Source organism: Doryrhamphus excisus, chromosome 3 (genome assembly GCF_030265055.1).
Source record: "Doryrhamphus excisus isolate RoL2022-K1 chromosome 3, RoL_Dexc_1.0, whole genome shotgun sequence".
NCBI classification, from domain to species: Eukaryota; Metazoa; Chordata; class Actinopteri; order Syngnathiformes; family Syngnathidae; genus Doryrhamphus; species Doryrhamphus excisus.
Window position 1 is genome coordinate 22,291,684 of NC_080468.1, and position 24,531 is coordinate 22,316,214.

General features: G+C 39.7%; 3 protein-coding genes and 1 non-coding gene across 6 annotated transcripts; 3 read left to right on the forward strand and 1 right to left on the reverse strand.

Moving 5' to 3' along the window:
* The first annotated feature begins 60 nt into the window (after positions 1-60).
* trnar-ucu (transfer RNA arginine (anticodon UCU)) lies at positions 61-149 on the forward strand. The gene is given in 2 exon segments: positions 61-97; positions 114-149. It is a non-coding gene; the product is annotated as a tRNA-Arg (tRNA).
* Positions 150-620: 471 nt separating this feature from the next.
* On the forward strand, positions 621-8,685 carry osbp (oxysterol binding protein). Of its 2 annotated transcripts, XM_058067749.1 has the most exons (17): positions 621-969; positions 1,176-1,354; positions 1,432-1,640; positions 2,584-2,752; positions 2,837-2,948; positions 3,375-3,561; positions 3,619-3,736; positions 3,816-3,873; positions 4,832-4,996; positions 5,214-5,459; positions 5,536-5,656; positions 5,980-6,083; positions 6,633-6,728; positions 6,805-6,998; positions 7,285-7,520; positions 7,598-7,636; positions 7,722-8,685. In XM_058067749.1, exons 2-17 carry the CDS (start codon positions 1,212-1,214, stop codon positions 7,862-7,864), a joined length of 2,340 nt encoding a protein of 779 aa, XP_057923732.1. In that variant the 5' UTR covers positions 621-969; positions 1,176-1,211; the 3' UTR covers positions 7,865-8,685. The 2 variants fall into 2 exon arrangements, with proteins under 2 accessions (XP_057923732.1, XP_057923733.1); XM_058067750.1 differs by lacking the exon at positions 7,598-7,636 and having other exon boundaries at positions 622-969.
* Positions 8,686-9,988: 1,303 nt separating this feature from the next.
* On the forward strand, positions 9,989-15,620 carry LOC131125840 (N-acyl-aromatic-L-amino acid amidohydrolase (carboxylate-forming) B-like). Of its 2 annotated transcripts, XM_058067752.1 has the most exons (7): positions 9,989-10,653; positions 10,731-10,948; positions 11,016-11,211; positions 12,433-12,526; positions 12,594-12,701; positions 12,777-12,889; positions 13,557-15,620. In XM_058067752.1, exons 2-7 carry the CDS (start codon positions 10,731-10,733, stop codon positions 13,794-13,796), a joined length of 969 nt encoding a protein of 322 aa, XP_057923735.1. In that variant the 5' UTR covers positions 9,989-10,653; the 3' UTR covers positions 13,797-15,620. The 2 variants fall into 2 exon arrangements, with proteins under 2 accessions (XP_057923735.1, XP_057923734.1); XM_058067751.1 differs by having other exon boundaries at positions 9,989-10,948.
* A 1,322-nt stretch (positions 15,621-16,942) lies between these two features.
* LOC131125841 (claudin domain-containing protein 1-like) lies at positions 16,943-23,112 on the reverse strand. The gene is made up of 4 exons (XM_058067753.1): positions 22,602-23,112; positions 20,045-20,152; positions 19,170-19,307; positions 16,943-18,377 (listed from the first exon to the last, which is right to left on the reverse strand). The coding sequence occupies exons 1-4, from the start codon at positions 22,894-22,896 to the stop codon at positions 18,157-18,159; spliced, it is 762 nt and encodes a 253-aa protein (XP_057923736.1). The 5' UTR covers positions 22,897-23,112; the 3' UTR covers positions 16,943-18,156.
* Between the last annotated feature and the right edge of the window lie 1,419 nt (positions 23,113-24,531).

A 24,531-nucleotide genomic window follows, 5' to 3' on the forward strand; every position in this document is an offset into this window, starting at 1 on the left:
TGAGCAAAAGCGAAAGTAGTAGTTGAGTTTTATAAGTTATGGCACAGACGTCCAACAGGTGGCTCCGTGGCGCAATGGATAGCGCATTGGACTTCTAGATCTAGAATGTGGCAATTCAAAGGTTGTGGGTTCGAGTCCCACCGGAGTCGCGCTTTTGTCATTGTCAAATATACTCGAGTCATACTTTTTTAATTCACAATTTTCCTCCTTTTCTTCTTCTGAAGAAAAAAGTTAAGACATATACAAACATGACTGTTCAAATATTCCATCTTCTGAGTCGGATGTGCTGCTTATTTTTATATTCTGGTGTTTTTACCAGCACATATTTCACGAAAAGCTTCTGAAATTGATTTTAGAAGTTGTTTGTGCAGTTTATATGCTATAAGTTGAGTTCAATTCAATCAATCAATAAGCAAATAAACATCACACATTGGACAATAATACCATGGCTAAGTAGCATGACAGTTAAACATGACTGCTGTCTAAATAACCTCCCAGTGTTTATTTAATGTCGTCGCTTCGTCATCGATTTGATTATATTACCAGTTGGAGGCGGTTGTTTCTAGACGGGCCACATCGCAGCAGCTAAGCCAGCTAAGGTGTTCCGCGCTTGCGCAGGTTAGTTGTTTCTACACGAGACACAATTCGTGTTACACCCACAGCTAGCTGCTACCATTAGGCTAGTTAGAAGTAGCCTAGCTAGCTTATAGATACGAGCAGCTAGCCCGTGGAACGTTATCTGCACGCGGGTTGAGAGATGTTTATTACATTCGGCGGTGATTTATCTGTTTATAACCACCGTTGCTGTTTTTTTCGGACGTCTTTTTTTCTGTATTTTTTCCGGCTTTTTCACCGAGCCGCTGTTGACTGTAGCACCACTGTGAGCTAATAAGTAGCCATCTTGCATTGAGCGTATGGGTGTCAAAATTAGCAGTGACTTCACCGGGTGAACTTTTACTACACGTCAAGGTAACAAAATATGTCAGTAGAAGCACATTTTAACACATTTCTCTCAAAACGAAAACTATTGGTTCTTTGCTAGATTTAGCTGTCAAAGTTCTTTGAAATCAGCTAGCTTGGTTGAACTTTGACCTGTTACGCGACACACACAGCCACTATTGGACTCACACAGCAGTGAATCATCATTTTAAAATGTCCCTGTGTTGACTTCAAAGGTTCTGTGTATTCGTCTCTGGGTTTTGGGGATTGTGATGTCCGATCCCACCCCAAAGACACCCACTCCAACCCCTGCTGGAGACACATATAAGGGATGGGTGTTTAAATGGACAAACTACATTAAGGGTTACCAACGGAGGTGGTTTGTCTTAAGCAATGGCTTGTTGTCTTACTACAGGTATTAACATTCCTATAAATCATTTATCATTTTTCTATGACACAAATTAATCATTTTCTCTCTTTTTAATGATAAAGGACTCAGGCGGAAATGGGCCACACGTGCCGCGGCACCATCAACTTGGCTACAGCGACCATCACTGTGGACGATGCATGCAATTTTGTCATCTCCATTGGCGGGGCACAGACGTATCACCTGAAAGCCAGCTGCGAGGTGGAGCGCCAGCGTTGGATCACAGCGCTCGAGCTGGCTAAAGCCAAAGCGGTCCGCATTCAGGCGGAATCAGGTGACCATAAAAAAAGCCTATTTTTTTCTTCTAATACTGTGTTGCATGTGATATCACAGTCTCAAAGAGATGGGGTGTAGCTCAGTCTGTGCATTGCTTTCAGCACTTTGCCGTGTATAGCTAGAAGTGAGGTGATGTCAGAGCACAAATTACGCATAAATGCGCTGCTCTGGCAAATAGTTGATATCAGTATTTTGGAAAAAGCAGTTACCAAGAGAGTACACCACCAGTGGAGCAGATTATGAACACGCTCCAGTTTGCAGTGACCAACAACAAGCAAAAGTTATACTAAAACCAAAGTTAAAATGCTCTTTAAAAATAGAACATACAGCAAGTGTTCGCTTACAACAAAACCAAAATATAAAGCTACCCAATTGGTGCATGCCGGTTTTCCTAATGGGTCCACATGGCACAAAAAAGTAATAAATAAAGCACTATTTATTAAACACTAAAATGTTAAAATATTGTCTTGTTCTTGTAGATCCAATCTTGTGTATTGTTTTGTCTCTTGACAGTAAATAGAAACGTTGAGCCCTAAACAGCATTTTCCTCATATAACTAATTTGTTTAGGATATTGGCATAGTGTCAGGCATCGTTGCTAATGGTGATTAATCAGTTGCAAATCGCAATTTGACAGCCCTTAAATACTGTGTGTGTGTTTTCACTCTGTCATCCTAACTGTCAAACTTTAATATTTTGAACTCATTAATTGTTTAAAAAAATAACAATCAGATGAAATTTTAGGGATGTTAAAATTGTCAAGTTTAAAAGCAATCATTAATGCAACTTTTGAAGCATTTTTTTTTCTAGGAATCCACTTTTCACTTTTTATTTTCTTTTGTAAAAACAAAATAGATGTTGTAAAAACAATAGATCACAAGCGGAAACTTGCAAGGTGTTGATGTTCTCTCTTTTGTCTTCTCACTGACATTGTGTAACCAGATGACTCGGGTGATGACCCTTCCCCCTCATCCCCGCCTGCGGCTCCCGGACAAGGCGGCGGATCGCAGAACTCTGAAATCCAGTCCACGCTAAGAACCTTAGGAAGCAAGGTGGAGGATCTGACCACATGTAATGACCTCATCTCAAAGCACGGCTCCGCTCTGCAGAGGTTAGGCCTTAATCATTGTTTTTTAACCTGTTTTCTTTATATTATACCGTATTATGAAAATGTGCCTTTCTTTTTCTGTGCTAGGTCTTTATCGGAACTGGATAGTTTGCGTCTAACGGGCGAGGCGGGGGATAAGATTCGTCAGGTGACCGAAAGGGCTACGCTGTTTCGCATCACCTCCAACGCCATGATAAACGTAAGTGGCGCATCCTTTTAACATTGTTATTCTTTGTTGTTAATTCTTGTAAAATTAGGACTTTATTCTTGTTTGCGAAACCTATACATTTGCTGTTGTGTCAACCGCTGTAATGACACAAAATATTCACAAAGTGACTTCCTGTACAGTGCAAAGTAATGGTTTTGTCCGAAAAGGAGTAGGCGCTTACTGTATTTAATCCAACCCCTTTTCTGTTTCATAGCAATCACTAATACATTTGGTTCACTTCCTGTGTTAAACCATTTACTTACATCTTAAATTAATGTGGTTATTTGCTCTTAAATAAACACTGAATGCTTAATAAACATAACATAGTAGTATAGTAAATACAATAAACATAGTAAAATGAATTATTGCTATTTATTTTTTTCTTTCTGGTCCTCCATGCTGTTTTCTGCATCTCAGGCTTGCCGAGACTTCCTGGCTCTGGCTCAGGCCCATAGCAAGCGATGGCAGAAGGCCCTGCAGGCCGAGCGGGAGCAGCGCGTCAGGCTGGAGGAGACTTTGGAGCAGCTGGCCAAGCAGCACAACCACCTGGAGCGAGCGTTCAGGGGAGCCGCCCAGGCCAACGCCACCAGCCCTGACAGTAAAGGTGACTAACTGACGCAAATCAAATCAAGTACACGATTAACATACTATGAATATGTAGGATCCGTTGGAGCTGTTAAAGGAGAGGCCAGCGACGAGGACGACGAGAATGAGTTCTTTGACGCCATGGAGGAGGCGCCTGAGTTTATCACTGTTCCTGCAGATCCTCACTTCCATAAGTTAGTACATGTACAATGAAGTCTTTTGCCCGTACAGAAGTCAGTTTTTTTTAACTGTAGCATTGACGTCTCTACCCAGGAGGTCGAGCAGTAATGCAAGCGGTTTCAACAGCGAAATGTGCTCTGATGATCAGTCGGTAAGTGGCAATGGCAGCAATTGAATGAATCTGTTCCGGGGTCAAATCTATGTAAAAACTATACAACCTTACCCTTCTATCCAATTGCTATATTGCAGCCTTGAATATTGTCCAGATGCATACTTTTTTTTTTTTTTGTTTAGTTGCGTGGAATGTTAGAAAAGGCTTGATCAAGTGATATTACGCAAGGAGAGAATAATAGTTATTTGGGTTGGGTATAGAGTCTTTCAGTGGTAAGGAAATTACTTATACGGGTATACATGATAAACATAAACAAGCCGACATTGATACATAAGGTGAAAGAAACGCTGTCGTCATGAGGTGAAGGAACGTCCGTGTGGAGAAGTTTTTACTCGGCGGACCGTTCTAATTATAAACACTAAACTAGTTGAAATGACGATAAACATAAGCGAAGGTGTGCAGAAACTCTGAGCGCGAGTGGAAGCTAGTCGGGTTAGATGCCTCTGTCATTGTTATGCTAACCTACATTGCTCTATGGTCCAGTTTCAGTTTGATGATAATCGTTGCGCTTTTGGTTGTTACCCTTCTGTAGTGATGTCACATGACAATAACACTTGAATAAAAATAAATCATACTCATAGAAAAGCCAAAATAAACAATGAAATGAATTGGATTCGAACAAATTGTCCTGAAAAAAAATTCACCCACCGAAAGGTGTGACCACAATCCGCAATCCTCAGTTAATGAATGATGCATTGATTTCCATCTTTTCTGTTTTTTTTCTGTTCCAATTTTTGTACAAATTGTGCAACAAACTGTTTTTTGCGACAGGATTTGCCCTAAAAATAAGACACATGTACATTGGAAATAACAAGTAGTATTTTCATGTCTATACTATAAGCTACATTGCAATTTGTTCCAGGTTGGTTTAGTTGCATTATTGGTACTCTTCAATTGTCACATCATCAACACATAAAACGTTTACTCTGAATTTCAGCTCAATGAGGAACCTCTCACAATGAACCAGGAGTCACCCTCACAGGAACTGGGTCCCCTGAAGAAGAGGCGTAAACGCATCCCGGACAAACCCAACTATTCTCTCAACCTGTGGAGCATCATGAAGAACTGCATCGGAAAGGAGCTTTCTAAGATCCCCATGCCTGTGAGTGTTTCAGATTTGACTGGTTGCCAAATTAGGGGCCGTTTCAATAGGGCCCCATGTGTATACGAGCACCATTCCCGGCACCATTTTGTACCCCCACTTCCCTGAACATTTGTTTTGCAACTATTCAAGCATGGGGTGAGAAGTTGAGCTTGAGTTGCACCTCCATTGAAATCCTATATAACACTCAACCATTCTCTCCCTCTGTCCCCCCCAGGTCAACTTCAACGAGCCTATCTCCATGCTGCAGCGGCTGTCAGAAGATCTGGAGTATCACGAGCTACTGGACAAGGCCGCCAAGTGCCACAGCTCACTGGAGCAAATGTGCTACGTCGCCGCCTTCTCCGTGTCTTCCTACTCCACCACTGTCCACCGCACAGGCAAGCCCTTCAATCCCTTGCTGGGCGAAACGTATGAGCTGGACCGTCGGAGAGAGAGCGGCTACCGCTCCCTCTGCGAGCAGGTGGGTGTTTCGATTTTCCTGCCAAGATTTGCGACTTTTAGGGAAACACTGGATAAGATGGCACCCCTTCCCACAGGTCAGTCACCACCCACCGGCTGCAGCCCATCATGTGATCTCCGACCGAGGCTGGACTCTGAGGCAGGAAATTACAGTCGCCAGCAAATTCAGGGGCAAATACCTCTCCATCATGCCATTAGGTACGTTTCATAATATGACTTCCAGTGGAACCTTGGTTAGAATTACACGAGGGCTAGCCAAAAGGGATGCTAACCAATACATTTTCCCCCAAAAAACTATGTCAATCCAAGGATGTTTTTTTCCTAATATGGCATTAAGAACACAGTTGGATTCATGCAGTGTATTAATAACGCAATAATACATGCTAAAAAGAAAAAAAAAATTGGTGTAAATTTTTAAGTTAACTGAAAATCACTTGGGCAGACTCTAACAGAGGCTCCACTGTAGTTCACACAGTAAATAAAAACTGTGGTTTATTTTCTGTGTGCTATGGTTCCCGCAGGCACAATCCATGCCATCTTTGAGAAGAGCAACAATCACTACACGTGGAAGAAAGTCACCACCACAGTGCACAACATAATCGTCGGGAAACTCTGGATCGATCAGGTAAATACTACTGTTTTATGCAAGTTGGTGCTTTTCATTAATAACTGGTGGGAAGACCGATCACATTAAATTATATTACATGTCGTTGCGGTGCATTGTCCTTGCATTGGTGAGTGTAGTGGACTGTGAGGATTATTTTGAGTCTGTTTAATTCTATTGTGCGGGGTGGCAGTTATCATCAATTGGCAGAAAGAATGATCACATTAAGTTTGCATTTCAAGTATAATCTGTCTATGTCGTCACATATGCATAATTGGCTGTTTATTATTTCAAGTATTTCTGTCGTGTAAGATGGTGGTGGGAGGAGCATTGCATTAATTATGTGACAGTTTTACCTTGTGCACGTGTACTTACCGGAGCACATGAGCGACTGTACTTGAGTTGAGATTATTTTGAGTATTTTGTTTTATTTCTATTATGCAAGACAGCAGTTAGCATAAATAACTGACATGAGAGATCACAGTAATTATACAACCAATTTGGGATGTGTTTAACATCATAATGTACGAATTAGCAAGTAACATTTTCCTATTTCTACCTCCTGTCTAGTCGGGAGAGATCGACGTCGTGAACCATACCACAGAAGACCGTTGCCATTTGAAATTTGCACCTTATAGTTACTTTTCCAGAGACGTCGCCAGAAAAGTGAGTAAATCCTAGCGTAATTTTATTTTATTTTTAATCTGGAGAACGGTGACCCTTAAATCCTCTGTCCACACAGGTGACAGGCGTGGTCATGGACAAGACAGGCAAGGCCCACTATGTGCTCTCGGGTACATGGGACGAGAAGATGGAGTTCTCTCGGGTGATGCAAAGCAGCCGAGGAGGAGGCGGCGACAACGGCTCAGAGGGCAAGCAGAAGACCGTCTACCAGACCCTGAAAGCTCGAGAGGTGTGGAGGAGGAATCCTTTACCGTAAGTGTGTCTTCATTTCGCTCATTGTCATCTCTTGGAGCAGTTTTTAATGTTTTGTACACATTTTTTAAAAATAGATTAGCACCCTGTTAGGATTGTCATTAAACTCAAATTGCATCACTTTGTTGCTATTAAATTTGATGGTAATTTTCAGACAACACAGTATATATTTTTTAAAAATGCACACATAGAGGCTACCAAAATTCAGAAGTGCCAACTACTTTAACCTGGGGAACCTCAGTCCATACTATTATGGGGTCACCGTTGGTGTCTTGGTGGTCCCCAGTGACGGCGCGGAGACCATGTACTACTTCACTGACCTGGCGCTCACACTGAACGAGCCGGAGGAGCCCATAGCGCCCACCGACAGTCGGCGCCGACCTGACCAGCGCCTAATGGAGGACGGCCGCTGGGATGAGGCCAATGCCGAGAAGCAGCGTCTTGAGGAGAAGCAGCGCATTGCCCGACGGGAGCGTGAGCGGGAGGCCCTCAGCCAGCGCTCCTCCGGCCAATCGGAAGAAGGTTAGAATGTGTTTTTTTTGTTCGTGCTAAAACTTTTTTTTTGCAAAAATTCTACGATGTGATTCTTCTTTCAAAAGCTGTCGATGAGGATTCTCTTACTGATCCGTCACTAAAAAGCAAGTAGTAGCCTCAACCTGTGCTTTCCTCCGTCTCCATCCAGGTTTTTGCATTCTTATTAAAATCATAATTTGTTCCTCCTAGGTGGACCCCACGACAACTACAAGGCCCTTTGGTTTGAGTCCTGCCAGGACGGCATTACGGGTGAGCAGGTCCACATCTACAAGGGAGGCTACTGGGAAGCAAAGGACCGCGGCGTCTGGGAGGGATGCCCAGACATATTTTGACCCCTGGCCTTAACTGGAATAAGGCCACCCTCCAGCCCCTCCAAGTGGTCGAGTTCCCCCCGCCCCCATCCCTTCTCTGTTTTAAGAGACCTCCCAGGAGGACAGTTGCTGCTTTCTAACTGAGAAGGAGGCACCCCCACTTGAGGGGGCAACGCCATTTGGTCGAAGGACCCCCACACACCCCCAATAAGTGAGTAGTGCTTCCACATCCATAGTAGACAGTTATCTTAATGCGATAACATAGTGTTTCCTCTTGAATTCTGTGCTTAAAAACATTAATATATAAATTATAAATATATATGATAATAATAAATGTTAAAAATTTGGTGGCCTTCATGAATTTAAGGGAGAATTTACGGTATAAGAGTTTTGTGTCTTAATGTGTCTTCCATCACTTTTGTTTGTTTGGGGTGGATGTTTTTTTTTTTCTAAGTATCTGAAAAGAAGACCTTGCCTTCTCACCAACTCTCACTTGTAAGTATTGCAGTGATTGGATGCCACTTTGAATCAGTTGTCAAAAACAGTTCAAGTGTATACTTTGTTTTTAGTGTGTGATCAATCTCAACTAAAATGCAGTACACCAAAAAAAGTTACGTTATGTTGTTTTTGTTTGTAAGTGTACTTAAAACAATGGCAAAGAATTTTTAAAAAAAGAATTGTGAATAAATCTGATTTTATAAATGTATAGAAAGTCCATATGTATTTGAAAACTGAGCAGACGGTCTTCAATTTCAGAGAGAACAAAAGGGAGATTCCATTACATTGTTAGGTATTTTGTATTAAAAAAAAACCCATCCTGTATAATAAATGCTGTAATGTCAGACAGAGTTTTTGATTTTGTTTTGATTCCACTATGACAATATTTCTTTTTTTTAGAATTCAGCCTTAAACAGTTAAGCAAGCATTAGCATGCTAATGCTAATCATAGCATCATCCTGTTGGGGCTCAAACTGGATCAAATAAAGCGATGATGCAATATTGTTTTCACAAATAGGAGATAAATTTCTCCTCTATGCTTTTCAAAAAGCAGCTCCATTTCCTTGTTGACACTGTAGGACAGTGACAGAAAAAAATGTAAACAAAGCACAAGGACTGGGAAATGTGGGAAATTCGACACAGTTGTTCGGTTGACTATAAAAGCTTTGATTGCTCTGTTTTGTTCACATTTCATGATTCACCAGTTGCCACAAATTTGCAGATTTTTGACTATGTTTAATAGTTTTGCAGAAGAAACATCTCAAGTTAATAATAAAAGTATGTGGGGAAAAAATACACAGCATAATTATACAACTTACAGTACAGCTTACTATCAATCTATGACGATCAGTTTAAGATGGCTCCAGGTAGACAACTGGAAGGTAAACACAAGTTCATATGTCATTGTACATCATGACTGGAATTAAACCAAGCAGTGTGCATACATAGACATGGCTTGGCCAAACGCCTTATCTGACAGCTAGCCAGGACGGTGATGGAGACCACAGGAGACAGAAGTGTGGTTGTACTGCTAGCCTGACAACCAGGCTCAAGGGTAGAAGTTGACTTTGATTCCATTAGTTCTATGGACCATTTTTCCATTTTCATTAGTGGTGTGTGTTATGGACATGTTATTGGGCAGAAAACTGCATTACGCTTTTATGTATTTGGCTTGTTACCTAGGTAACAATGGCAATTGAAGAGAGACGTAGGGGTTTGGATCTGAATCTAATTCAATAATTCACTTTTATTGCAAATGTTGAATTGAAATTGGAGGTCCCCTCAATCCAGCATCATCATACTGGTTTCATTTGTGTAAAAAAAAAATACACACTTTTATGGGCATCACAATTGGACATGAACACAAAAATGGTTGTTGATTGTACATTTAATGTTTTAATGGCAATGATGAAAAGATGCTAGTATTTTTAGTCATGGTAATAATGCTAGTACTGAGCTGATCATGATACTATCCATAGTTAATTGATACTATTAATATTTGGATTAACCCACCCACCGTTTGCAGTCACAACTTTGGTTGAATTTTATTAGCTTGTTAGCTTCCTTTGTGGAAATTAGAGGTGGACTGGAATTTTTTTTTAATTATTTTTTTTTTATAACTTCTATTACAAATGTGCACTTCAAACCAGGCAAAAGAGTTTGCAGTATTATTATCAGAGATCTATATCGAACTAATATCTGATTGTTTTGTTGTTACATTGATAGTTATATTTAGTATATATGATTACAAAAACTGGTAAGTAATAAAATAAGCTAAATGCAGAGGGCTTTGGAGGCTTGAATGGGCCAGTACGTAGTAGTTTTTGCAATATTGACTTCGAGTTTCCTCAAACAATTGTATGTAATGAACGGAATAATGTTATTATTTATTTACATTGTTGACATATTCATTTAAATTACTCGCAAATAAGCTGGTTTATGAAAAAGTTTTTGTGCTAAAATGTTTTTCTTGTGATCATATTTTAAGTAATGATTTAACTGTTTTAGTATTGGTATTAGCAATACTGGGTCTGTATGTACTTTGTATCAGATCCATACCAAACTTTGCAGCACCACCCACCCTTAGCACAAACCAGGCAGCGTCTCTTCTGACGTAAGACAGATGGGACACACCCTACCCTGCCTGCCTTTGCGATAGCACGCAGTGCGGTGACAAAACAGCTACGTCGGGCCTGGAAAAGAGAGAGAGAGGAGAATGCTGAGTCAGTGAACGTGCCATGAAAGCCCTGAGAGAGGGTGCCAGAGGGTAAACGCCAGGGCGAGAGGGTAGAGAAAGGTTACACCCACGGAAGGTAAGATGTCAATCCCATTAAAAAAAAAAAAAAATGTCTTCATTCCTTTTTACCAATTGTACTGCTTTCTGTCCAAGATGAACGTCTATTTGCCTGGGTTGTCTCGAGTGGCCGTATGTGGTGGTACCCATGGCAACGAGCTCTCAGGGGTCTACCTCGTAAGGGAGATGCTGAGAGCGGAAACAGGACATGATGTGTCCATGCAGATGGTGCTGTCCAACCCGCTGGCGACCGAGCTGTGCCGCCGCTACGTGGACACCGATCTCAACCGCTGCTTCACCTACACCGCCCTCAAGTAAGCAAACTCTGGATCTTCTTTAAACCACCTCCGACTGATTGTCCTAATCTTTTGCTGCTGTTAGCGGCCCCTTACCCGATCCGGCGCCGTATGAAATGGTCCGAGCCAGAGAGCTGAATGACATGCTGGGCCCCAAAGGGAGTCCACAAGCTGTGGACCTGGTTTGTGACCTCCACAACAGCACATCCAACATGGGCCTGTGTCTTATCACCTTCTCTGACCGCGACTGGATCAGCCTGCATATATACCGCCACCTACAGGTAAGCACAAAAAATATTTACACCTATTTGCACCACTTAGTGACTCTATTCTAGTTTCCCGCAGCTTTATGTATCTCTGCATGTGCTTTAAAATCAGTTGTTGTTATGAAACTCATGGTGTACTGTTTACAATGAGCTAATCCAGGGGTCTCAAACTCAATTTACCCGGGGGCCACTGGAGCTAGGGTCTGGGCAAGGCTGGGCTGCATCAGGTTTTCCAAAAAAAAAAAAAAACGCATTTATTAAAAACAGAAAAATATACAAACTTTTTCAGTGCTTTGGTTCCGAAGATTTTCCACAAGGAAAGCTCTGATAAAACATTCCACTGTTCTCAAATATCTTAATTTTTATTTTTCTACACAAAATAAGATGAAAAATAAATAAACAAATCAAGAATAAAGAATCAATCAATCAGTAATAAATAAACATAATAATAATAATAAAACGGCAAATAATAAAAACTAAGAAACCACATATAGTTGGTGGGTAGACAAATTATTTTTTTCAGATTAAAATGAACAAAGCATTATTAGAGCCCTGTAGACATGACAAAACACGACTATAGTCACATTTATACTCTTTTTATTTACAACATATTGCACAACTGCAAGGTCTTGAGACACATGCTAACTCGCAAACTAGAGAGCTAGCGACCTAAACGGCAGCCTTCAAGTTATTTCCTTTAAACTTAAATAGCCAAAAACTAACCACTTCCACATGGATAGGGAGGATAACTATTAACAGTGATTTAACCTTTAACATGAACATTAATCAAACGTAATAATTTTTTCTGGGTACATGATACCATACAGCATCCATATCAAACTTGCGCGGGCCGCACTAACATTAAACTTTCATATCATATAGACGGGGGCCTCAAACTAGTGTCCTGCGGGCCACATTTGGCCCGCGGGCCGCGTGTTTGAGAACCCTGAGCTAATCAGTGCTATTCATACTGACTGGGCAGTTTGGTCCTTTCCCCCTATTACAACATTGGTTCTGTTGCTACTGTGTTGTACAACATACAGTACTTATTAATAAATGAACATGCAAACTCCACACAGAGATGACCGAGGGTGGAATTGAACCCTGGTCTCCTAGCTGTGAGGTGCAACTTTAGTAACAACATATTTTGTATAAATTTATCTAACTTTAATCAAAATTTGGAGTACACCTAAATAATAAAAATAGTGTAATAAATGTCGTTCTGTATTGTTCCAGAGTGAGATGCCAGATATCCCAGTGAGGTACATTCACTTGGATGTCCCAAACAAGGATTCCTATTCTGTGGCTTCTGTGGGAAAACATGGTTTTGGTGAGTTTAAGAGTCAAATGTGTCCTCTATTGTTCTTGTAATTATTACAAATTAATATCTAATGCAGCGTTAGAGATCGGACCTCAGCCTCACGGTGTGGTGAGGTCTAACATCTACTCTGCTATGAAAGAAGGTCTCCAGCATATTCTCAACTGGGTGCGTCTCTTCAACTCAGGTATTTATTTAAAAAAAACCCAAAATATTTCCATGTCAAATGACATGCAAACTTGAGCTGTATCTTCGGTTTCAGGGGTTGTTTTCAAAGGGGGACCAGTGGACGTGTTCACCACAGTGGGACATGTGGACTACCCGAGAGATGGTGACACACAAAACATCACGGCGGCAATTCATCCTCAACTCCAGGTACAAACCAGCATTAAATAGAAAATATCCTTAACAAGTTATTGTTATTAATATGCTGGTATACTAATAATGGTTATTACCTTGTACTTCAGTACGGGACAAAAAATTACAAAATTTAAAAAAAAACAAAAAAAACAACTTAAACTCTATTATGGAAAGCAGGAAGTGAACAAATGTAACAGTTGGAGGGGTAGGATTTAATAAGCTTTGCTTCTTCCTACTCCTTTTGGACATGTGGAACTGGGAACTGATTATGTGATGCATTCAATTGTAATCTGATGTATTTTCAAATAAAATAAAACCATTACCAAAATTTTAACATAAAATAACATTCAATTTTCTAGCAAAATTACAACAGAATAAAACTTTATTGGCACTGTTAAAAGAACAGTGAAAATCAGTAAATTAGGATTTATTTGCGCAGTATTCAAACTTTATTTTGTTGTAAAATTACTTTTTTTTTTTTTTTTACTTTCTCTTGCTTTTTATCCATTGTCTTGCACCCATTGGATACAGGAGACCCACACTGGCCTCTCCTGTTGTTGTTTGTTTTTTTTTTTTTTTTCAGGGAGTCCCATTTCTCAAGTTTTGCATACATGGAAGACTGACAAAAAAACTTAACCCCTGGTTCCCTCCCCTTCCTTTCCTTTCCCTGTCTCCTTCACAGGACAGAGATTTTTGTCTCCTCCACCCTGGAGACCCTCTTTTCCAGACTTTCTCGGGCCAAACTGTGAGCTACAAAGGCAGCCAAGCGCTTTACCCGTTCTTCATCAACGAATGCGCTTATTACGAGAATGGCATCGCTCTCTACCTCGCCACCAAGCGCACTTTCACCATCCCGACGGTCCGGGTACTTAAAGAAAACTATCAGGATGTGAGATTCCAATCAGAAGAAGAGGAGGAATGATGCTTGCAAATGGGAAAAAAAAAATCGATATTAAATATCGCTACTTCAGTTCGCTCCCTCGGATCCCAACTTCAAATTCTAAAAACTCACATGTTCGATACTGCATCTGCACTGTTCATGTTGATTTCATGCTTTTATCCTTCCATAACTTGTGCAGTGTCTTTCGGTTTTTAGAAAGGAGTTTATAAATGAAATGTTTTATTATTATTATTATTATTATTATTACTGTATAAAATACCACTGCTACTAATGCCTCACTTTTTCATCCGCTTTTAGGCAGACTGTCCCGCATTTGAAATATGTACACTAAATGGGATCAGTATGTTGCAGCGATGGCTTTTTACCAGCCTTGACGTGCACACATGCATGGCAACGTGTACGGCACAACTTGTGCTGCGTAAAGTGGAACAGTCCTGTGCAGGACGGACATGCCTAGTGTTCAAAGCTTAAGAAAGGCAAGTAAGTAAAACAAAACAGCGGTCCGCACATCAAGAGTGATCAGCCACAACCATGATTTACTTACCTGGGGGTATTCCAAAACGCAGACCAAAACTCTGAAGGGAATCTCTGGGTCTTTCAGAAAGAGAGGCAAGTCGAACCACTTACTGACACTAACCCACCCTCCCCGCCCCCCTTCTTTTTCCTTCCCAGTGGGAGCTTCCGATACCATATAGACGATGCAAAAAATATAGAGAAAGCCACTCTGTGTAGTGCAGCATCACCAATTTTACTACATTTTCCTTGTGATAAGCAAATTATAAAAAAAAATTATAAAAAGTATGAATGAATATCTCGGTCCAAAAAATACCCATTATTTTAGATCTTACTTAGATTTCATTGGTTTTTATTATTGAAAATAAATTGTTTATTCATTGTAAATATAATAATTGAGCTACATCGTATCCCTTAAAGTAAACTAATTTGTCTAACAAAGTAACTGTTCAATTTTTTATTTTTTTTTTAACATTGATTTGAAATATTTCAACTGTTTTAGATTTCATATTTACTCTACTTTTCCACGCATTTAATGATGACTATTTTTGAATTTCATTATCGTAAATAGAACCAATATATGTCAGCAATCTTACTTAACATAAGCTAAATGTTTTGCCTATTTTAAGAAGCATATGTTAGATTTTAGTACCCTAATACTTAAGCAAATTGGTCAAATATAGAACATACCTGGTAAGAAACATAGCCACGTTATGACATCTATTTTGCATTTGCATTAACTTGACTTGTCCAAGGTAATTAAAACAAAAAAAAACACTATCAGGATTTTAATATTTAATTTCCTGCTGCCTCCATGTGCATTTATGATCCATGAGATTTTATTCCATGCTATTCCATCACTTATAAGAAAATGTGCATGTTAAAACAATAAACTGTATTCCAACTTACTCACAGACTTGGCCAGTAGTACTTTCCCATGCCAGTTGTGTATTTTTGTTTTACTGAATTACTGAATTATATTAAAAAATGTGCTCATAGTTGTCACATATAAACAGATTGGGTTCCATTGGGGTAAAGAAAGGTACCAGGGTCAATCCTAATATCAGGTGATGGCTTTTTATTGTGGCCCTTAAGAGTCAACATACTCGGGAACAGAGGCGGGTGTGCCGACAGGTAAACCAGACATTTGCCTGGGACCCCGGTTTTTATTTTAGGGGGCCCCGGCTAGGGATTATACATTTGTGTGTTTAGGCTGAAGGGCGTGGTCCACAGATGAGTGGGTGTATTTACCAAAGAAGCCATCATCGAAAGGTAAGGCTTACTTGACCCTTTCTAATGTGGTCTTTATTCCCAGTCATTACTGCAGCCATACATTTCACATGCAAAATACCTGTTTGCAATCACAATTTTGTCTAATTATTTTTTGTCAGATTAACCCCCCCCCCCATCCTGTTCATTGTCTCTGTTCAGCGCACCAGGACCTATTCTGACCTTCTCAGCGGACAAATTGAGGAGGCCTCAATATTGGTCGACAAAAAAGGGCGTTTAACGAACATCGTCGCACCGCCCACAAACTGGCCATCAAGCGGGGGGGAGTGAGGCGCCAAGTCAGCTCAGCCGTACGCACGCCACTGCCATGCACTCACAGGTAGGCCACCCATTTCGTATGTTGTCAAATACAGGCTCATGTGACTTTGCGGCAGGCAACGTTACTGATGTATTAATATGGCTTGTTTATGTCATGTGCATTGCAAACAAATGAATTATGAATGAATAAATGAATGAATGAATACCTATACTCCATGATGAAGTGGAAGAGCAAAACTTTGCACTCATACTTTGAAAAAGAAACAGTTGAAACAACTTGATGCCAACACAGGTTCCATCACTGCCTATTAAACAAAAAAGAGAAACACGTGAAAACACACAATTATTTACAAACCCTAATGTCACTAAAGCACCCAGCATGACATAGTAAACCTCAGTATCCAATGTCTTCTCAAAACACCCAGTACATCTTCATAGGAAATACAGGGCCATAAAATAACAGTATACTGAACAAACAAAATGAAATTACAACACTCAAAATCCCAATATTTGAAGTACCTCTGAAGTTCCACACATTCATTAAAATCTTTGAAAACAGAGTTGACCACAATACCACCTATAACTAAGACTGACTATACTTCCTGTAGTATTATGCAAAATAACTTATCTTGCACTGAAGAGCGAATGTGCAAGCTTCACTTTACTGGCAAGAAAGATCCAAGTTCTTCTGAGGACTTTGGGTCAGGAAAAGATATGTGCAGCTACGTGGTGCCTTGGATTAGGACCGGAGCCTCAATGCATTCAGTGTGAGCCTCTGGTGAGATGAAGATGAAGCGTTTTTTTAGATTCTCCAGAATCTAGATTCTTGCTTTTAGGATATTGCAACAGTTTTTGAATTGACTTTGAATGATGTGGTTAAGGTGACCTAAAGAAGAAAAGGACTTATTAGTGAATTGCCAGGAATATTTTGTGTTGCAATATATTACTGTTTCTTTTTGTAATGATTGTGGGTGTCAATAATTTAGGGAAGACAGGTTATACGTTTGTGATTAGCCTGCGCGGGTGTGGAGTGGCGTGGTCACAGATGGGGTGCATGCTTACGCATACGGAAGCGATAAATATTGCACACTTCCTTGGGTAAGGAAGGAAACGAGAGATTTGTCATTCGGTATGTCACATTTTCCATACATTACTGTAGCCATCAATTTCATATGTAAAATATGTTTGTCTTTCACTTAAGTGCGTCAAGACGCAGGACCCATTCTGGTACGAGGAGGCCGCAATTAATAACACAGAACGGTGAAAATACATATTTTAAAAATATTTATTTGTGTCAGCCACAAAACATTTCAATAAAAATGAAAAAAAAAAACAGCAGAAAAGTGTTCACTTACACATTTTACCAACAAAGGAAGCAGTGTTTTGAATATATAAAATATTATACTGTATATTATTTTTCAAAATAATTCCAGTGCAAAGCATTACAAGCTACTGTATAGCTTTATCGCAATATTGTGGCCTTTCTTTTACATTCATAAATCTCAATATTAAATCCAGGGATGTTATTTTCTTGTGTTTCTACAGAATCACAGACTTGTAAAAAGTAAAGAAACCATTTCAGTAAATGTGGAAAAACAAAGAAGCACAACCACGTAAAATTATGTAAATAAAAACCTAAAGAGTAGTAGAAAAGACAAACCAAATATGTAAATAAATAGCAACTTAGTTTACAAAACAACATATAGTTTTGAGTATTCGGCCACAATGAAAAGGTTTTAAAAAAATGCTAAAATAATAAAATAAGTCATAATCTTACCAAAATACAGTCCTTTAACATGACAAAATATTACATGTATTATTATTTTTTGTAATATAAATTTTCTGTTAAAAATACTTGTTAAAGTACTCATGGTAATACCACTTTTTTTGGTATAAATATGACTTTATTCTTGTTATATATATTACATATTTATTAATCATAGTATTTCCACTTTTATCTGTAAAAGTATGACATTTGTAAGATTGTGTTTTCTTCCTTGTAGAATGACATTTATTCTATTTTTTTCTTTGAATATTGTGATTAGTTTCAAATTTTTTGAACCAAAAATATTTTCATAAAATTATTTTTTTTGTTTTTGTAAAAATATGACTTGTTTTTTTTTATTAATAGGACAACTTATCGATGTAATTTTCAGTATGGCCCAAAGAAAAGAATGTCTTTAGTGTTCCTAATATTACGTCCAGTGGGTTTTCCCTGATCCCTGAAGAGATGCATGATAATCCGTCAGGTCACGGATTAACCCACATCCTCTCTGTAGCGTCATAAATCAATCATGTCGGTTTCAGAGGGGGCGGGGCTTTAGGCCACTCGGTAGGCGCTCATGCGGTAGTAGTTGCGACTGTGGCTGCGCGCCGCCCACACCAGCAGCGCGGCGGCCATCATGTGGAGTGGCGAAGACATGAGCGCCAAGTACAGCGACCAACCCAGCGAGCCATCCACCTTGTCAGGAAGAACCGAGACCCTGTGCAGGAGGTCCATCCCGGCTAGGTAGCAACACACTGTGGCTAAAGAGCAAAGGCCTGGAAGGGCACAACACAGTGATGGTCTGTTACAGGGTCAAACTGTCACAGTATCTGAAATACAGTAACAGGCATTCCAGGTTTGAGTGACCTCCCAACAGGCACAGGTATAATAATCCCGAATAAAAGCAAGGGCTATTGTTGCGGATGTACATGTCAAGCTAAAACTCGACTCTGAACCCCCCCCCCCTCCCAACGCCACTTGCTGTCCGCCACGCACCACACAAGCATGAGTCTTATTAATGTCTTATATAGCTTATTTATTTATGTCTGCTACAGTATATTGGGTAATATGAGTGTAAAAGTGACTATAGGGGTGCTACTTTTTCTAGAGGGCTTTAATGTTAAAACTTGTATTTACAAGCTTGTAAACAGGGTTTCTATACTCTTAACTACAAAAAAAATCTTCCATTCATAAAGAAGGAATCCTATTTCACCCTGGACTGGTCGCCAGCCAATCACAGGGCACATATAGACAAACAACCATTCACACTCACATTCATACCTATGGACAATTAATTTGGAGTCGCCAATTAACATAGCATGTTTTTGGAATGTGGGAGGAAACCGGAGTACCCGGAGAAAACCCATGCAAACTTCACACAGAGATGGCCGAGAGTGGAATTGAACCCTGGTCTGCGTGCTAACCACTCGACCGTCGTGCCACCTCATTTTGAATTGTTAAAAAAAAAAAAAAGTTTAATAAAAACAAATCATCATCTTAGTTCATCCGTGTCTGGCGTCATGCATGATGTCAAACTCGACACTCACCATCAACGCAAGCTACCTTACCTGTTAGCAGGTGAAGGACACCGATGGCGAGTGTCGGGGCGAGACTTCGGCAAAGGCAGGCAAAGAATCCGATCAGTCCTGCCAAGACTTCTAATCCCAGAGATACAAGCGGGAGAAGGAACTGGAATCTCCACAAATCTATAAAAAAAAACATAATGAAGAGTAGCATATACAGTATATAGCCATTCAATATATGTCTTCAATAAATACATATAGAAATAATACAACAAATGATGGGCTCATCCCTTCCAATTTCAAATGATAAATTGTTGCTATTTCTTAGTGATAAATATGCTCATAAAAATTTTAGATTGTTGCTAGGTGGAGTTCATAAGGCTCCAGAAAACTGGCCACTCATTGGCCAATGAAAAAAATACATTTGTTCCCTCTGAATTCTGCCTGCCAACAAGTCATGACCACACATATTGAACAAATGACTTGAAATGTGAATGTTGGAATTTTTAAAAATCCATATACACAAATACATTTATTTAAAATAAATTGGCTTACTGGGCAGTGATGACTCAAATGAATGTCATTAAAAAGCAACAGAGACACACAGATGGAGGTAACGAGTGATATGTGAATATTAGCATTTATTGAACTTAAATTTAAAAAAACATACAATAACTAGAAATTATGGATGTCTGATAATTATCGCCTCGATATAAGAATAAAAATCAGTCATTAAAAAAAAATGCTCTATACAACACATGTGTTCATTCCACCACAGGAGATATGTATCAGAGTATATCGGTTTTCAGCAAAAAAAAAAAAAAAAGCCACTATCAGGCATCCCTACTTGAAATGAAATAATATTGCCAATATTTATTGAGGCCTTATGAACAACAAGCAAGAAGGAAAACATAGCTTACATGTCCGCAGCAAGTCCTCTCCACTGTTGTGGTTTCCGGGTTCCTTGTATTTTGGAGTGAGCTGCTGCTGGACAGTGAAACTCCTGCACTCCAACACCATCTTGGCCCCTGGGGAGGGATTAAAACATTTTGTCATTTAATTTAATCATTCATTCATTCATTTTCTACCGCTTTTTCTTCACGAGGGTCGCGGAGGTGCTGGAGCCTATCCCAGCTGTCTTTTGAGCAAGAGGCGGGGTACACCCTGGACTGGTGGCCAGCCAATCACAGGGCACATATAGACAAACAACCATTCACACTCACATTCATACCTATGGATAATTTGGAGTCGCTAATTAACCTAGCATGTTTTTGGAATGTGGGAGGAAACCGGAGTACCCGGAGAAAACCCACGCATGCACGGGGAGAACATGCAAACTCTACACAGAGATGGCTGAGGGTGGAATTGAACCCTGGTCTCCTAGCTGTGAGGTGTGCGCGCTAACCACTAGACCACCGTGCCGCCCCGTTTTGTCATTTAATTGAATCATATTTTTTTATTTATATATATATATATATTGTGTGTGTGTGTGTGTGTGTGTGTGTATATATACTATATACGTATGCCTGAACTGTAAATAAAATATAATTTATTCTGTACCATTTTGCAATGCAACTTTGAGTGACAGGCGGAAACAACATGACAACAAGCACTGTCCAGCCTATGATAACATCCTGTTGGTACGTATTTACTTACACAGCCAATCAATTCCCGATCAACAGTGTGTAGTACTCAGAATGGAAGTTGTACTACCTCAAGTTCTCAAGTTTGGACAGGTGTGATACTTTGATAGGTTGTTTTTTTATATACTACATGCTCAGATACTTGACAAATTTGGAGGGAACTTTGCTCTCAAATGGGACAAAATGACGATACAATGGAGTGGGGCCGCCTTCTACTTTCCACAGTGGATGTCGTGTTTCCATCTTGCCCTGTCCTGTGCATCCTACTCTCAGACCTACCACCTTAAAACCTCTTCTTTGGTCTTCCCCTTCTCCTCCGTCTCCCCTAACATCACCAAACCATTGCAGTCTGTCTCATAGACTGTTGCTAAAAAATGTATTTTTATGTTTTTTTTACACACAAGGCAAAAAGAGGTGATGCTTTTCACTTCACAGCAATTTGAAGCCATAAAAACAACCACAAGGTGGCAGAAGAGCTCATTGTGGAAAAATCACACATGACAGGAAGTAGGAAGAACAAGGAGTGTAGCCTGCAGAAAGGTTAGGAAATTTTAACACACACTTCAGTTCCAAATGTATAAACTGTGAATAGTTCATGGCGTTACATTATTTTTATGAGCGCACAGACCTCACAGCTAGGAGACCAGGGTTCAATTCCACCCTCGGCTATCTCTGTGTGGAGTTTGCATGTTCTCCCCGTGCATGCATGGGTTTTCTCCGGGTACTCCGGTTTCCTCCCACATTCCAAAAACATGCTAGGTTAATTGGCGACTCCAAATTGTCCATAGGTATGAATGTGAGTGTGAATGGTTGTTTGTCTATATGTGCCCTGTGATTGGCTGGCCACCAGTCCAGGGTGTACCTCGCCTCTCGCCCGAAGACAGCTGGGATAGGCTCCAGCGTCCCTGCGACCCTCATGCGGAAAAGCGGTAGAAAATGAATGAATGAATATTATAATATATTAAATATTATATAAGAACATAATAACTTAAAGGGGTGGCACGGCGGTCGAGTGGTTAGCGCGCAGACCTCATGGCTAGGAGACCAGGGTTCCAATTGCACCCTCGGCTAACTCTGTGTGGAGTTAGCATGTTCTCCCCGTGCATGCGTGGGTTTCCTCCCACATTCCAAAAACATGCTAGGTTAATTAGCGACCCCAAATTGTCCATAGGTATGAATGTGAGTGTGAATGGTTGTTTGTCTATATGTGCCCTGTGATTGGCTGGCCACCAGTCCAGGGTGTACCCCGCCTCTCGCCCGAAAACAGCTGGGATAGACTCCAGCGTACCAGCAACCCTCGTGAGGAAAAAGCGGTAGAAAATGAATGAATGAATGATTTTTATGTAAACCAAAAAAAAAACAAAAAACCTTTTACGTTGTTTATGTTGGTGTAGTCATTTGTGTTATGCTTGAACTGTATCTTTCACAAAAAGCTGTTTTTTTTCCCTTTTCTAGTTGGATATTTGACCTGAAAACATTTGAAACTTTTTAAAAATGGCTGCGATTGAATGAGTTAAAGATCATATTGTAACATCTACCTCATAAGGATCTCTTTATTGCCAAAAACAACCACTAAACCACACCAAAACACAGCACACAACCATCCTTCTTCTTCCCCCTGCAACCCTACACAGAGTCAGGACACATGACACATTCAAAAACAATTGGAAATCACAAAACTCTAACTCTACGCGGGTCACTACATTCTCTTCAATGACGTTAAGCGGTTCTATCATTGAGATGGAAATGTTGTTAAAGCTAGTATACAGTTAGCATGACTCACCCCGCCCCCAAATCCTTCAGGCGCGCCCCCGATCGACCGACTCTTACGTACCTGCATCCCTGTACCAGTTGGGGTTGTCGGGGACGAGCACGCAGCGCCACCACAGGCCCACGGTGCCATTGAGCCTAAACAAGGTGTCGCTGTACGTCTTCTCGTCCAGCTCCCCTTCCATAGCGAACTCTTCGTAAAGGGAGCGTAACTCCGTCACGTTAGCCTCCCCGCGTATCGTGGGGCTGCTGTACGCGTACCAGTGTTGCGTCCCCACGGCCACGGAGAGGTAGACGGTGGCGAGGATGCTGAGCACGCAGGCGATCACCAGAGCGGTGGCGTAACGGTTGTCAACCATTGTTAATTGCTTGAAAATACGTTGATATCCCTCCGCGATGACGCACTAATTCTTCATCACTGATTGTGTCCGAGCAAGCAGCACCGAAGTCTGGCCGCCACCATTGGCCACCTGCCGTCCCTTGTCCCACTTCCACGGCCCACAGATGGTGGTACACACATACACAACACACACACAACACGTATAAACAGTTCCAAAAACACACAAACTAATCCATGCTGCTTCCGCTTCCGGTTCCCAGCACATAATAATGCGCGGATTCATCACAAAGTATCCAAATACATTAATAAATCAAGCAAAAAATAAGCAAAAAATAAGGTTAAATAAATAAATAAATAAATGCAATAAAATAAAATAAAAATAAGCAAAATAAATCAGTGATATTATTTTTATTATGTATTTACTGCTGTTGTATTACATTACTTGAAATATGTTAATAAAATAACAAAATATGTAATAATAAATTATAAGGATTCCTCATTGTGTTTAAATAAAAGACTGAACAAATCACATTTAATTGCTTCCTGATACTTTTTTCATTAATTTGTAATAGAAAAAAAATAATTAAAATAATAATATTATTTTAAAATACAACCAAATCATTTTTTAAACTGTAATTTATTACAGTAATCATAAAAAAGCACACATTTATTACAAACTGAATGTGCGCATTCCAACAGAGATACATCAATATATTTGTAGAATTTCATTCTGAAAATACATACAAATATGAATAAATACATATCAAATACAATTGAACAGTGTGATATTATAATAATATTATTAATATTTAAATTGAAAGTATTTTTGGATGCATTTTTTTCCATTTAATGTTTGCTTTTTTAGAATACAGTAATCCCTAATAAAACAATACATGGGAATTAATTAATTAATTAATAATTAAAATTAATTAATTAATTAGTAATTAAAATATAAATGTGTACAGCTGACCAAAATTTTAAGGCCGGTGGAAAAATTGAAAATTAAAGTTTCAAAATGCAAAAAAAGGATGGGAGTGAGACCATTTTTTTTTAGGAAGTAATTGATTAAGTAAAAGAAAATGCAACGTTCAAAAAAATAAGTCACTAATAAATAGTTGCGCCATTCTTGTTAAACACCTCAAAACAGGCCATTTTGTGGCGTTGAAGGAAACGAGATGCTCTCTGGTGGTTATTGGGCTACCCTCGGCACCAGTAATAACCTTCGTTTGACGAGCGTCCTGTGTCTTGACGGACAGGATCCTCCGGCTCAGGGGCGTTCGTCTACCATTTGACATCTTTATTCTGTAACCTTTAGGATCTTTTCAGAAAGGCGTCGCTCAACAATCCAATTTCTTTCAAAGAGAGAAAGCTTTTTTTTTGCTTTTCCCATGAAGAGATCATGACAGGAAATGACATTGGAGTCAAATTTTTGCCAAGGTTTTTTTTTTGCTTTTAAAGCTATTATTGACAATAAATGGCTTACTAAAAAACTTTTTTTCAATCCAAAAATTCTTGTAATTCTTCAACTGGTCTTAAAATTTTGTTCAAAAGAAAATCATGACTGTAGCTTTCATTGTTTATATTTCGGTCAGTCGTCACCTTTGTAAAAGAGGCGTGCGTGTTTTTGTGTAAATGAGTCACCCGGTATTGTATG